This window comes from Mobula hypostoma, chromosome 11 (genome assembly GCF_963921235.1).
Source record: "Mobula hypostoma chromosome 11, sMobHyp1.1, whole genome shotgun sequence".
Lineage (NCBI taxonomy): Eukaryota > Metazoa > Chordata > Chondrichthyes > Myliobatiformes > Myliobatidae > Mobula > Mobula hypostoma.
In genome coordinates this window covers 6,861,045-6,876,875 of record NC_086107.1, presented here as the reverse complement: position 1 = coordinate 6,876,875, position 15,831 = coordinate 6,861,045, and the positions used below count along the sequence as shown (strand labels likewise).

Below are 15,831 nucleotides of genomic sequence, written 5' to 3'. Positions count from 1 at the left end.
CCCCTGGACATACAATCATCTATGCTATAAGCTGTCTTATGTATTTATATTTATTGTGTTTTTTTAATATTGTGTTCTTTATCTTATTAAGTGTTTTGTGCTGTATTGACTCTGGAGTAACATTTATTTTATTCTCCTTTACACTTGTGTACTGGAAATGACATTAAACAATCTTGATTCTTGAATCTTGGGGTTCAGAATCAGATTTAATATCATTGGCATATGTTGTGAAATGTGTCGTTCTGCGGCAGCAGTACAATGTAATACATAATAATAATCTATAAACTACAATAACTATATATAATGTGGCAAAGTCGTTTCCCATGGTGGGGGAGTCTAGTACGAGAGGGCATGACTTAAGGATTGAAGGGCGCCCATTCGGAACAGAGATGTGAAGAAATTTTTTTAGCCAGAGGGTGGTGAATCTATAGTATTTGTTGCCACAGGCGGCAGTGGAGGACAAGTCATTGGGTGTATTTAAGGCAGAGATTGATAGGTATCTGAGTAGCCAGGGCATCAAAGGTTATGGTGAGAAGGCGGGGGAGTGGGACTAAATGGGAGAATGGATCAGCTCATGATAAAATGGCGGAGCAGACTCGATGGGCCGAATGGCCGACTTCTGCTCTTTTGTCTTATGGTCTTATGGTCTATATATGCATTGCAAGAAGAGATCCAAGAAAAATAGTGAGGTAGTGTTCATGTGGCCATTCAGAAATCGGATGGCAGAGGGACACTGTCAGATATTGGTAACGTGGGCCGCAAGTCTGGTTACCTGGTTTATTGGCAAACGTCGAGTTCCGACAGCGGAGGAGTTGCAGGGTCTTGGTCAGAGCAAGGACTAGGCCTCAGGCTGTGGTGTCGCCCGTTTGTGGCTGGCCGGGTGAGGGGTGGGGGGGGTGCAATTGGAGCTGCCCTCAGTGTTCACTCGGCAGAGGACAGGCTGTGTTGTATTCGGCTGCAGATCGCTGTGGCGTTCATTGGCTCAGGGACTTTGAGTGTGTTCTTTTTTGTTTGACTATGTTTTACTGCTGTCTTATAGATGCTGTGTGTGTGTGTGTGTTGTGCTGTGCAGATGGCAGGGGCTTGGTCATCGCGAGGAACAGGCCTTGTGACACCAGTTTGCGGCCATTAGGGGAGAGGCATCGGAGTCGGTGCTGCCCTCCAGTGGTCTCTCGGCAGAAGACCGAAGTATTGTGTTTGACAGTAGACTGCTGCAGCATTATTGGATGGAGTTGGTGACTTGGACAACTTTTTTTGTGTGACTGTGTTTTACTGCTATCTCATGTGAGCTATATGTGCCTTGTGCTGTGTTTTGCACCTCATCCCTGCACTAATGCTGTTTCACTGTGTATCCATGTATGGTTGAATGACAATTAAACTTGAACTTGAACCAGCTGTTCCTGAAATGGTGATGGAGAAGAAGGGCGTGTTCTGGATGATGGGGTCCCTAATGATGGATGTATTGCCTTTTGAAGGTATCCTCGTCGCTGGGGAGGCTAGTGCCCATGAAGGAGCTGTCCGAGCTTACAACCTCCTGCAGCTTTTTGAATGAGAGCACAGCAGCAGATGAGTTTTCCAGTGGAATAGAAACCAAAAGCTGGGGAGTGGTAATCCACAAACGCGAGTTCGATTCCTCCCCAGCGGCAGCCGGAGAATCTAAACTTTATTCAAGTGAGTTAATTGCTGACATTAGTAATGGCGATTATTGAGTTAGTATGTTTCGAAAGCTAACCAGTTCACTAATATTTTTCACAGTCCTGACGAAAGCTCTTGACCCACAGATGCTGCCCATTCTGCTGAGCAACTGCGGCAGAGTGACTGTTTCTCCAGGTTCCGGCGTCCGCAGTCTCGTGTCTCCAGCCTACCTTGTTAAATGTGTTTGACCGATATGAGGCACCATCTCCACGTGAGAGGTGACTTGACAGAGATGGATAAGAGGCACAGAGTGGACTTCAAAAGCCTTTATCCAGGCCAGAAATGGCTAGTACAGGAGGGTTAAATTTTAAGGTGATTGGAGGAAAGTATGGGGCGGAGATGTCAGAGGTAGGTTTTTTTCTCCCCCACAGAGAGTGGTGGGAGCACAGTGGGCGCAGATACATTTGGGATATTTAAGAATGTCTTAGATAGGCTCATGGATAATTGAAAAATAGAGAGCTGTGTGGGAGGGAAGGTTTAGATTGATCTGAGAGAAGGTTAAAATGTCAGCACAACATTGTGGTCCAGACGGCCTGTATTGTGCTCTGTTCCATGTTCCATGTGATATACCTTTTTCAGGGATCAACACCTCATCGTGGCGGAGGGGCTTGTCCCTGAGATGCTGGGAGTGACATTGTCTGGAACTTAGCCCCTAGTAGGGTCACCCATGGCAGTGAGGTCAAGAGGGAGGCTCCGAACAAAAAGCCATCCAACCAAGACCTGAACGGTGGGGCTGGCGAAAGGCGGTGACACATCACAGTGGCAGTGAAAGTGGAGGAAGGCTGCAGCAGAGAAGGGTCCCTGCTCCATGCCACAGGACCCCAACCCTGATCCATCATGGACCATAACATCACCCTCCCCATGTTAAACAAAGTCACGCCACAAGTGTTTTCCATTAGGGGTATCCACCCTAATATCCTGCATTACATTCCATGGTGAACAGCAAGTGGCAAAGGGGGCAAGATCGTGAGGTCAGTCTCAAGTTTAAGACATACCAATCAACAATGCCTTAGGAGAACATCATACTCAACTCAATTGATCACACTACCACTCTGTAAACTGCCTGTTACACTGCTGGCATTTAAGGCAGCAATGGATGTCCTCCGTCCCTGGTGATGTTCAGGGCTTGCTTCATCATGTCAGTAGCCTCCACTCGGTGTTCACTACAGTCGTGCAAATCCCGGGTGAAGACTCAGGAATGCCGTCACACTCAGAAGTAGAAGGATTCTTCGTTGCTGTACCCATAACAGTTTTGTTTTACCAGTCGGGGTTGTTATCTCTGAGATGAACCCCCAAACCTGGAGGATTGGTGGACCCCTCCTAGTCTGGCTTTGACCCTTTGACCTGTTTGGCATGGGTGATCTTATCAAGAGCCAAAGCATAAAGCCCTGACTCCAGCCAACATAGCTCTCTGGATCATGGAGGCATGCACACCTCCAAACCACAACAAAGTTGTGACTCTCTTGGAGGTACCACCACATGATATACTTTAAAATGCCCTCTGAAATGGTCAGTAATCTGTTCAGTTGAAGTATATTCATAGGCTAGACAATAAATGTCCACTTGCAGTGAAGACCATAAGACCATAAGGCATAGGAACAAAATTAGGCCACTCGGCCTATCGAGTCAGCTCTAACATTCCATCATGGCTGATTTATTATCCCTCTCAACTTCATTCTCCTCCCTTGACACCCTTCCTAGTATCTTTCCTGCAATATCAAGAGCCCTCTTGTTAAGCAACCTTGTCACAGGCCTTCTGAAAACCCAAGTAAACAACATCCACTGACTCCCCTTTGTCTATTCCTTATAGAATTCCACCAGATTTGTCAGGCAAGGTTTCCTCTTAAGGAAATCATGCTTAATCTGCCTATTTTATCATGTGCCTCCAAATACCCTGAAACCTCATTCTCAATAAAGAACTCCAACACCTTTACAAACACTGAAGTGAAGCCCACGAACAAGCAATTAATAAACTGGACCAACAAAAATTGTGTTTTTCTCAACAAAAAATTCTGGGTGGCGGTAGAACAGGAGAAGGTGACATACCGGCAAGTTAAACCAAAACAGGGAAAATAATAATGAAAATAATGAAGGGTCTCAGCCCGAAACGTCGACTGTACCTCTTCCTAGAGATGCTGCCTGGCCTGTTGCGTTCACCAGCAACTTTTATGTGTGTTGCTTGAATTTCCAGCATCTGCTGAATTCCTCGTGTTTACAAAAATAATGAATTCACCTGCTCTCTGATTCGGCCGTGGAACATGGAACTTGGGCCAATGGCAGTAGGATGGGTGGATACTGATGTCCTGTGACAGTAGAATAGCCAATCAGGGATGTTAAACTAACTCGGTCCATGTGGTTGATGGCGCAGAAGAACAGTTGAGAAGTCAGGAGAGGGTCAGAGTGTCTGGGAGAACACTAATGAGTCCTGATAAAACAATATCAGCTGCTGGATGTAACCACCTGCTGACACAATCAGCTCCATGGTCTGAGTCCAAACTAATATGCTACAAAATCAAGTATACTTTAATAGATAACTGCATGGTTCCCTCGTATGATAAGATGGACTCTTGACCTCACAATACCTCGTTATGATCTTGCACCTTATTGTTTACCAGACCGCACTTTCCCTTCAGCTGCTAAGCTTCATTCTGCATTCTGTGCGACAGACACAAAATGCTGAAGGAGCTCAGCAGGTCAGGCAGCATCCATGGAGAGGAATAAACAGTCAACATTTCAGGTCAAGACCCTTCATCAGAACTGATTACTCCCGTCTTTAGATGATGCCTGATCTACTGAGTCCCTCCAGCATTTTTGGTGTCTTGCTCTGGAGTCCCAGCACCTGCGGAATCACTTGTATTTATGATTCTGCTTACTGTTGTTGATTCACCTGGCACTGCGTAATGAATAGATGTGCACATGCTGTATACAAGACGAGCTTTTCGATGCATCTCAGTACATGTGACATTAACCACTTCCAAACATGCAGAGGTAAGTACTCGCCAAGAGGACCACAACCTTGCAATGGTTTAGAGGCTTGTGTGCCTCAGCGACCCAGACAGCTATGTTGGCTGGAGTCAGGACCTTGTGCATTAGCTCTTGGTAGGGTCACCCATGCCAAGCAGGTCAAAGGGTAGAGGCCAGACTAAGAGTGGCCCACTGGTCCTCCAAGTTTAGGGGTTCAGCTCAGGGATAGGTCAAACAAAACTGTTAACGGAAACTGCAATTCAGAATCCTTCTACACCTGAGTGGGTCAAGGACCGGCAGAGATGGAGTAACGGGCAGTAAGAAAGTAGGTAAGAGATAAGCACGTGGATAGGTCAATTACTGCTCAGGAGTTTACTGCTCGCAATGAAAAATAAAATTAGTGTGGTAGCGTAGTGGTCAACATAACGTTATTGCAGAGCTAATGATCCAGCTTCAGTTCTCACTGCTGTAAGGAGTTTGTATGTTCTCCTCTTGAACGCGTGGGTTTACTCCCACAGTCCAAAGACTAAGTGTTAGTCATTAGTCATTATTTAGTGATATAGGCGTAACTGGGTGGTGTAGTGTTATCGGGCTGAACGGGCCTGTTTCTGGGCTGTATCTCTAAATAAAAACTTTTTTTAGAAAGCTATCACCATGTGATTAAAACCAAAATATTTGCGGGGATAAGACTATGTTACCGTGGCAGAAATCTTCAGCTTCTGCAAGAAAAAAAAAGAACTTGAATCCAGGGAATTTTAAATCTCGATATTCGATTCTACTTGCAGTTCTTCAGATAATGCAGATGTCCTTGTCTGGATCCAGCAAGACCAAAGCAATGCCCAGACATGGGCTGATAAGAATTATATAAAATTATAAGGGGTATAGATCAGGTAAACACAAGCGGGCTTTTTCCACTGGGGTTGAGTGAGACTAAAACTAGAGGTCATGGGTTGCAAGTGAAAGGTGAAATGTTTAAGGGGAATCTGAGTAGGCACTTCAGAGGGTGGTGAGAGCGTGGAATGAGCTGCCAGTGGAAGTATTGGATGCAGGTTTGACGGCCACAGTTAAGAGAAGTTTAGACAGGTACATGGCTAAGAGGGGAATGGAAGGCTATGGTCTAGGTGCGGGTTGATGGGATTAAGCAGTCACAGTTCGGCATGGACTAGATGGGCCGAAAGACCTGTTTTTGTGCTGTAGTGCTCCATGACTCTAATGGCCTTCTCCCACTAGAATCCAGTCAGCTTCCTTTGAATGGCATCACCATTGACTAGGTTCTCTGTTATTAATAGCCCGGAGCAAGGGGGCCACAAGTGACCAGAAATATAATTAGAGCAGCCACAACTATGTAACAGCTCTGAGACCTGATCAGAGAGCAGATATGCTGCAGGGAGCAACTCACCTCCTCACACCTCAATTCCTCCCTCCCCCCAACCAAACACAAGCCAGAAGCTTGACTGAACACTCTACTCTTGCCTGGCTGAGGGATATCCCAACAATAACAAAATGCTCAACACTAAAGCAGCCTACTAGATCTATCTGCTGCCTTCTCCACAGAGTGAGTCATCTACAAAATGTACTGTACTTTCTCACCTCAGCTAACTACACAACCTATATTATCTGGCGTAGCACAATTAGCATAACACTAGTACACCACCAGCAAACACCGATCGGGGTTCAGTTCCTGCCTGTCTGTAAGAAGTTTATACTTACTCCCCTTGACCACGTGGGTTTCCTCTGGGTGCTCTGGTTTCCTCCCACATTCCAAAGATGTATGGTTTAGGGTTCAAGAGTTGTGGGCGTTCAGTGTTGGTGTCGGAAGCATGGAGATTCGCCATGACATCTGAGCATTTGACAAACTTCTATAGATGTATAATGGAGAGTATATTGACTGGCTGCATCACAGCCTGGTATGGGAACATCAATGTCTATCTCTACAAAAGGTTGTGCATTCAGCCCAATACATCATGGGTAGAGCCCACCCAACCATTGAACACACCTACATGAAACACTGTTGTAACGAAAGCAACATTCATCATCAGAGATCCCCACCACTTAGGTCATGCTCTCTTCTCGCTGCTGACATCTGGTAGAAGGTACAAGAGCCTCAAGACTCATACTATCAAGTTCAAGAACAGTTATTACCCCACAACCATCAGGCCCTTGATCAAAAGGGGATAACTAAAGTCACTTGCCCCATCATTGAGATATTCCTACAACCAATGATCTCACTTTAAGGGCTCTTTATCTCATTATCTTATGTTCTTGTTATTTATATTTGCATTTACACAGTTTGTTGTCTTCTGCACTCTGGATGATCTTTCATTGATCCTGTTATCATTACTATTCCATAGATTTGCTGAGTATGTCCTCAGAAAAATAAATCTCAGGGTTGTATGTAGTGACATATATGCACTTTGATAATAAAATTTACTTTGAACTTTGAATGCCTGCAGGCTGCCCAGCACAATCCTTGCTCATTTGATTTGACACAAACAATGCATTTCACTGCACCTTTCAATGCACATGACGAAGAAAGCTAATCTTCTTCTTTAATTGGGTTCACCTTGAAGTCAGTCATCTTATTGATTTAGGTTTAAATTCAGATTAATTTGTAAAAAGGATCTAGTGGTTTCCCAGCATACATGATGAATAAACTCTTCTTGGGCATCCAGCCGGGCACAGGTATCGATTTTAACCCACATTTCGATGACAAGCTCTGCCATCTTCATCAGGGATGACCCCTGGGCACGTGTAGCTGAGTGGTATTTATGCCCGTCATCCATCCCTCCTGATTGGTTAGTCCTCATCCAGTCACATTTCCGCTATCCTACATTGCTTACAATCAAATTCCAGTTCTTAGAGCGAGACCTTCGTCTTTGTTAAAATTCTTTTCCTTTAGTTTTTTCTCGATGGCTTCTTTCATCAGATAGTCCCAGAAGCCAGTAGTACTGTACTGTCAAAGACAATCCTATGGCCATTGTGAATGCAATGTTCTGCTACTGCCAATTTCTCCGGGTAACCCAAACGGATTCACCTCCTGTGCTCCACCATGCATTGCGTCTGGCCAATATACACCACTCCGCGTTCACAGGGAATCCTGTAAATGCCAGCCGTCCTGAGTCCCAGGTCATCTTTGACCTGCATAAACTGTGCCTTAAGCTTTCTTATGGGTTTGTGGATGGTATTAATCCAATTTTTCTTCAGGATTCTGGCGATCCTTCCAGAAACTGGAAATGTAGGGAAGATATGCGGTAGTGACAAGTTCCTCCTTGTTGTAAGTTTTCCTGTTTTTTTTCAGACTGCCAGCAGAAATATACAAGACACTTCTGCCTCAGGCATCAGTACCACCAAGACTTTACGGGCTCCCTAAGACACACAAAGGGAGATCCCCCCGAGGTCTATCATCAGTGGGATAGATTCTCTGACTCACTACCTCACTAAGCATTTAACAACCATGCTGTCTCCCTTTGTTGGGGGCTGTAAGCATCATATCACAAATTCAACTGATTTCATAAAAATGATAACCACCATCCAGCTGTCCCCAGAGGACATAATGGTCAGTTTCGAAGTTGTGTTCCTGCCCATGAGAGTTCCCATTAAGAACAATTTGGTCCTCCTGCGGTCGAGGTTTGATAAGGGTACCATTGACCTTTTTGAACACATCCTTATATCAACATACTTTCTCTGTAAGGGGAACTACTACAAACAAATGCACAGAGTGGCCACAGGATCACCCTTGTTGCCAGCTACTGCTAACTTCTACATGGAGATCTTTGACGAGAGGGCTCTGAGTTCATTGCCCTTACGCCCCAAATGCTTCTTCAGATACGTCGATGACACCTTTGTAGTGTGACCTCATGGACTTCAGGCACTCCAACAGTTCCACGACCATCTGAACAGTGTACATCCAAACATTCAATTTACAATGGAGATGGAGAAGAATCGTTGCCTCCCGTTCATGGACATTCTAATATGATGGAAACCAGATGGTAGCCTTGGACATGGCGAAATTCACTCATATGGACTTATACCTCAACAATAACAAAACAGAGTACAGTCAATGTTTCGGGCCGAGACCCTTCGGCAGGTCTGGGAAAAAAAGCAAACAAGTTGGGTCGAAGGATCAGTTTATATGATGTTTTACATTACAACAGCCATTAGCTTCACCTTGCCAGTGATACCTGTAAGTGAATAAAATAGATCAGAGAATCCCATGTTGTAAATACCTGAGTTACATACCATCGCTCTAATAATTGTAGAGGAAACCAATCAGGAAATGGGAATATCAAGAAACATAGATCCCTACAGTATAGTACAGGCTCTTTGGCCCACAATGCTATGCTAACCCTTTAACCTATTTTAAAATCAATCTAACCCAGGGGTTCCCAATCTGTGGTTCATGACCCTTTGCTTAATCGTATTGGCCCGTGGAATAAAAAAGATTGGGAACCCCTTATCTAACCCTTCCCTCTCACAGAGCATCCACGAGTCTATCTAAGACCCTCTTAAGTGCCCCTAATATATCTGCCTCCACCACTACCCTATGCACCCACCACTTTGTGTAAAAATAACTGACAACCCCCCTATATTTTCCTTCTATCACCTTAAAAGTTATGCTCCCATTTTCACCGTGGGAAAAAGTCTCTGGCTGCCCACTCTATCTATGCCTCTTATCATCTGGTACACCTCTATCAGCTCACTTCTCATCCGCTTTCGCTCCAAAGAGAAAAGCCCCACCTCGTTCAACCTTTCCTCATAAGACATGTTCTCTAATCCAGGCAGTATCCTGGTAAATCTCCTCTGCACCCTCTTTAAAGCTTCCACATCCTTCCTGTAACGAGGCGACCAGAACTGGGCACAATGTTTCAGAAGCCTAACCAATGAACATAATCTGGGGATCCGTTGCATAATCAGCACCCGAGTATATGCTGTAAAACTCACCATATGCCAATGACATACAACATTGGGCAGCTGAATATAAGATATCGGAGCAGAATTAGGCCATTTGGCCCATCAAGTCTGTTCCACCATGGTTGCCACCCTTGGCACCCTGTGCTCTTTAGCTGCATCCATTCCTCATTGTTTAAGAAATAAGACCATAAGACACAGGAGAGGAATTAGTCCATTTCACCCATTGAGTCTGCTCCACCATTCCATCAAGACTGATTTATTATTCCTCTGAACCTCATTCACCTGCCTTTTCCCCATAATCTTTGATGCCTGACTAATCAAGAATCTATCAAACTCCACTTTAAAAATGCCCAATGACTTGGTTTCCACAGTTGTGAGATTCACTGCACTCTTTCTAAAGAAATTCCTCCTCATCTCTGTTCTAAAGAGACATCGTCCTATTCAATTGCCTATCTACACCTTTCAGTATTTGGTAAGTTTGAATGAGATTCCCCCCTCATTCTTCAAAACTCCAGTGAGTAAAAGCACAGAGCCATGAAACACTCCTGACATATCAACTCTCATTCCCGAGATCATTCTAATAAACCTTCTCTGGACCTTCTCTAATACCAGCAAATCTGCTCTAAAGATCGATCTTTATTGTCTCACATACTTCAAAACTCACAGTGAAATGTGTCATTGGTGTCAACAACCGACACAGTCAGAAAATGTGTTGGAGGCAGCCTGCAAGGGTCGCATGCTTCCAGCACCAGCATAACATGCCCACAACCTGTACATCGTTGCGATGTGGAAGGAATCCAGAGCACCCGGAGGAAACCCACGCGGTCACAGGGAGAAAGTACTAATCCTTTACAGACAGTAGTGGGAATTGAACCGTGATGGATGGCACTGAAATGCGCTATGCTAACCCGCTCGCTACCATGCCATCAACATTCTTAGACATGGGTCCCCAATACGGTCTGACCAATGCCTTATAAAGCCTCATATGTGTGATGACTTCAAAGAACCAGAATGGAGAGGAATATGCTGTCATCAAACCTTTAAATAAACCATGTTACACACTTCATGAACAAATTTTAAGAACTTTACACAGAATACTATCAATGAACAAAGCATAACGTTATCGTTACAACAGATCTTGTAACTCCTCGTCGCTTTGGCGTCATCTTCTCCCAGCCAGACCTGAACACCGGCCCACTGCGTATCATACGCATCACAAGGGTTATGAAGCAAGCAGGAACAGTTTGGTCATGAACCAATGGGGCACTAGATGGATGGATTGGGATAAGAGTCACAAACTCATGACGGTGTATTCTGTAGATTCTTGAGGAATGGCTAAAAGTAACAATAGGTAAAATGGTTTCAGTTGAGATGGTGCACACTTCTGGATCCTGATATTGAGCCATTGGCTCAGTCTGTCCATGCATCACACTGGCTTGAGAATGAGATGTGATGAGACCAGAGCGTTTGGAGACCTCCAGAGACATCTACTCCAGATAGATGTCTTCTGTTGGACACGTGTACTCGATGTATTCCTTGTAGAACAGCTGGAAGGCCCTCCTACAAATCAAACAGAAACACAAAGCTTTTACTCTCAAGATCCAAAACACCAGAGAATCTGCAGATGATGGAAATCTAGAGCAACACACAGAAAATGCTGGAGTAACCCAGCAGGCCAGGCAGTGTCTGTGGAGGAGTATAAATAGTTGACGTTTCAGGTTGAGAAATTTCATCTGGGAGGCTATGCAGACAGAACATGAGGATAATTTGACTTCCCATTCCCATTCTGACATGTTGGTCCATGGCCTCCTCTACTGCCTTGATGAGGCCACTCTCAGGGTGGAGGAGCAACACCTCATATTCCAACCTGATGGCATGAACTTCGATTTCTCTGACTTCTCTTAATTTCTTCTCCTCCTCCTCTTTTTGTCAATTCCCCACTCCGGCTAACTTCTCAATCCTTCTCTTCTCTTACACGCCTATCACCTCCCTCTAGTGCCCCTCTTCCACATCCCTTTCTCTCATGGTCCAATGTCCTATCCTATTAGATTCCGTCTTCTTCAGCCCTTTACCTATCTAAACTATCACCTCGCATGGGAACTATCATGATGGGCCAATGAACGACATGTTAGTCTTTATGTATTTATGCACATTTTACTCCATCTCCATACTTCAACCTCTAACTTTATTTTTAAATAATTCGTTTCCTTTATAATTGTTAATGTTGCTTTTTTTTTGCATGTCCCACCAACACACCACAGCATATCCCTGGCAACACACCCAAAATGCCGAAGGAATTCAACTCAGCAGGCCAGGCCACATCTATGGAGATGAGCAGCATATCCCTGGCAACACACCCAAAATGCCGAAGGAATTCAACTCAGCAGGCCAGGCCACATCTATGGAGATGAGTGAACTGTCACTGTTTTGGGTTACGACCCTTCAACAGGAACAGAAAGGAATGGGGGAGAAGTCAGAATAAGAAAGTGAGTGAGGGGAGGAAGAAGTACAAGGTGGCAGGTGATAGGTGAAACCGGGAGAGTGGGAAGGGTTGATGTGAAGAGCTGGGCAGTTGATTGGTGAAGGAGATAACAGGCTGGAGAAGGGGAATCTGATAGGAGAGGACAGAAGACCTTCTCCCCTTCCTTTCCAGTCCTGATGAAGGCTCTTGGACTGAAACATCGACTGTTTACTCTTTTCTATAGATGCTGCTTGACCTGCTGACTTCCTCCAGCATCTTGTGTGTATTACTTCGAATTTCCAGCACATTGAACCTGGACCTTTGATCCTTATTGGGATGAAACTTTTATTCAAAACCAGCAAAGTCTGTGTCATTGTACATAGAAATTTGGCAGGCAGGAAAATAGTTGCGTATTATGTTGCCCCGAAAGGTTTCAGATGCAAATTGCCATGGGGTGAAAGGGAGAGAGGTAAGGAAGGGACGATTATAACTGGAGTAGTAACTAGGAGAGGACCAATTCAGATTCATCATAGAAAACATCTTATCTGGATGCTTCACAGATTGGTAAGGCAACTCAGAAAGTTGTGAACAAAGCCAATCCATCATGCAAGGTACCCCCCGCCCCCACAGCCCACTGACTTTGCCTCAGGAAGGAAGCCATCATAATCAAGGACCCCTCCCACCTTTTTCAATTTCTCTTCTCCCATCTGCCATCAGGCAGAAGATAAAAGAGCTCCAATAGGTATGAGGCTCAAGGACAGCATCTACACACAGTGGCCACTTTATTAGGTACACTTGTACGCCTGCATGTTAACGCAAATATCTAATCAGCTAATCATGTGGCAGCAACTCAATGCATAAAAGCATGCAGGTATGGTCGAGTTTCAGCTGTTGTTCAGACCAAACATCAGAATGGGGAAGAAATGTGATCTAAGTAACTTTGACTGTGGAATGATTGTTGGTGCCAGACAGGGTGGTTTGAGTATGGACAGTGTACCAACGGTATGCCAAGGAACTGAACCAGTTTCAGACAGTTGGCCTCAGAAAGCTCCTCAACATTAAGTGGCAAGACAGGATTCCTGACATGGAGGCACTTACCAAGTTGGGCCTGACAAGTATCTACACCATCCTCGTGTAGTCTCAGTTATTCAGGCCACATAGTTCATGTGTCAAACCATTGACTACCTAAGAGACTGCTTTACAGCAAACTACAGAAAGGAATATGTTCCTGTGGAAGCCAAAGGAAACAGTATAGAGACACCCTGATCTCCTGGGATTTTCATACAAAACTATCTCTAGAGTTTACAGAGAATGATGCAAAAAAGAAAAACAAATCCAGAGAGTGGTAGTTCTGTGGATGATAACACTTTATTAATAACAGAGGTCAGAGGAGAATGTCCAGGCTGGTTCAAGCTGACAGGAAGGCGACAGTACCTCAAATAACCACACGTTACAACAGTGGTGTGCAGAAGAGCATCTCTGAACACACAACACGTCAAACCTTGAAGTGGATGGGCTACAGCAGCAGAGGACCACACAGGGTTCCACTCCTGTACCTAATAAACTGGCCACTGAATGTAGATTTCAAGAGAGTCCAACTTGATTGAATATATGTTGTTTGTAGAGCCATGGAGCATTGCAGCATCTTGTCCATGCCAAATTGTTATTCTGACTGTTCCCATCAACCTGCACCTGGACCACATCCCTCCACACTCCTCCCATCCACGTACTTAACCAAACTTCCCTTAAATATTGCAATCAAACCCACATCCACCACCTCTGCCAGCAGCTCGTCACACTCACACCAATCTCTGAGTGAAGAATTTCCCCCTCACATTCCCCTTAAGTATTTCACCTTTAACCTATGACCTCTAGTTCTGGTCTCACCCAAGTTCAGTGGAAAAAGCCTGCTTGCATTTATGTCCCTCATAATTGTTTATAATTCTGTGGAACTTATCAGCCCAAATCTCAGTCTTGCTGGATCTAGGCAAGAACATCTTCATTGTCTGAAGAACCGCAAATGGAATTGAATATCAGGAATTAAAATTCCCCAGTTTTGGATGTTTCAAGTCACTTTATTTTTCTCAGAGAAGCTGACAATTTCTGCACAGTATCACAGTCTCTTCATTTTGTTTTTAATCACATGGTGATGTTTATTTTGTATAAGTTAACCTATCACCAAGATCATTATTGTGTACTCCTCTATTAAATCTCCCTTCATTCTCCAAAATAAAGTCCTAAACTATTCAACCTTTCAGGTAACTCAGGTAATCAAGTCCATGCAACATCCGTGTAAATTTGACTTTTGTTTTACTTTTTTTTTTACTTTGCTTGTGTTTTTACTTGAGTTTCAAGATCATTTAGTATCATTTCTAATACACAAGTGTAAAGAAATAATTGTTATTCTGGATCTGATGTAGCACAAAAAACACACTGATAGATAATCAATAATAATTTAAAAACACAGTAAATATAAATACATAAGATAGCGTATATACATAGATTGATTGTATGTCCATAAAGTGATGCTAGGCACAGGAGTGTCTACACAAGGTGACTGACAGGAAATGATAAAGTAGTGGTGTTTGGGGGTGTGGAGGGGTGTGTTAGTGGGTGGAGGTGTTGATCAGCCTTACTGCTTGGGGAAAGTAACCGTTTTGAGTCTGGTGGTCCTGGGGTAGATGATACATAGCCATTATCTTTTGGCATTTCTGACTACACTGCTGAACTGACATCTCTGACTTCAGGCACCAGAGGGGTTGAGACAAAACAATGCCTTACCCCACTGACTCCGCAATCGGCTTTGTTGAATCCTCGGAGACAAAAACGTGGCAAGCAAATCGGTGATCTGAAGGATGTTTGGTGATAAACCCAAAATATCTGAAAGGAGAGAGAGGAAAAAAAACAAAGGAAGATGAGGAGGATTTTCAGGGGCAGTGGCTATTTGACATGCTGTGCTGGTAGACAACACAACCCATTTCTGGAAATGAAAATTTTGGAGCAACTCAGCAGTCCAGGCAGCAACTGTGGAGGAGGATAAACAGACAATGTCTCAGGCCCTGATAAATCCTGCCCCAATGGTAATTTCTTCTCTTTGCCCCTCCTCCTTATTTTCCATTCCCCATTCTGTTCCTCTCTTACCCAGTCTCATCTCTCCTCCCATCACCTCCCTCTGGTGTCCCTCCTCATTCCCTTTCTCCTACAGTCCACTCTCCTCTCCTATCAGATTCATTCATCTGCAGTCCTTCACCTTCCCACCTTCTTACTGCATACCCCCTACCCCACCCACTCACTTCCCCCCTCACCTGGCCTCACCTATCGCCAGCCGGCTTGAGTTTCTCTCCCTCCACCACCCCCCCCCACCTTCCTATTCTAGCTTCTTCTCCCTTCCTTTCCAATCCCGATGAAGGGCTTTGGCCTAAAATGGCAACTCTTTATTCATTTCCATAGATGCTGCCTGACCTGCTGAGTTCCTCCAGCATTTTGTGTGTGTTACTCTGGATTTCCAACATCTTCAGAGTTTCTTGTCTTTATGATTTGCCATGAAAGTGGTTTCCTGGATGTCTTTATTTGGCCATAGATATCTCTCAAATACAGAACAAATATTGTTCTGGAACTGTCCCAGTGAAGATTAAGTTCATGAGTTTTGTGGATTTGGACCTGTAGGCATTTGGGTAAAGAGATACCCTTTTGAAATTCACAAGATGTCTCTCTGCAAGTATGTCCGGATTGCCAGCAATTTCACTGACACCTCCTACACGGCTCCCAGAGACAGAATGAGGGTCTGGAACTAACATGCC

The 15,831-nt window shown here is 44.4% G+C and overlaps 1 protein-coding gene across 3 annotated transcripts in view; it reads right to left on the bottom strand.

The window, feature by feature from the left end:
• Window positions 1–10,223: 10,223 nt before the first annotated feature.
• The window catches only part of mapk8ip1b (mitogen-activated protein kinase 8 interacting protein 1b), a 148,654-nt gene continuing 143,046 nt past the window's right edge, over window positions 10,224–15,831 (bottom strand). For 2 of the 3 annotated variants that reach the window (XM_063063117.1, XM_063063119.1), the window contains exons 11-12: window positions 14,813–14,911; window positions 10,225–11,130 (exon numbers count right to left, since the gene is read on the bottom strand). In XM_063063117.1, the coding sequence (XP_062919187.1) occupies window positions 11,058–11,130; window positions 14,813–14,911 (172 nt within the window). In that variant the 3' untranslated portion in view covers window positions 10,225–11,057. Of the gene's footprint in view, window positions 11,131–14,812; window positions 14,912–15,831 lie in introns of all 3 variants that reach the window. The other variant, XM_063063118.1, reaches the window with a different exon arrangement.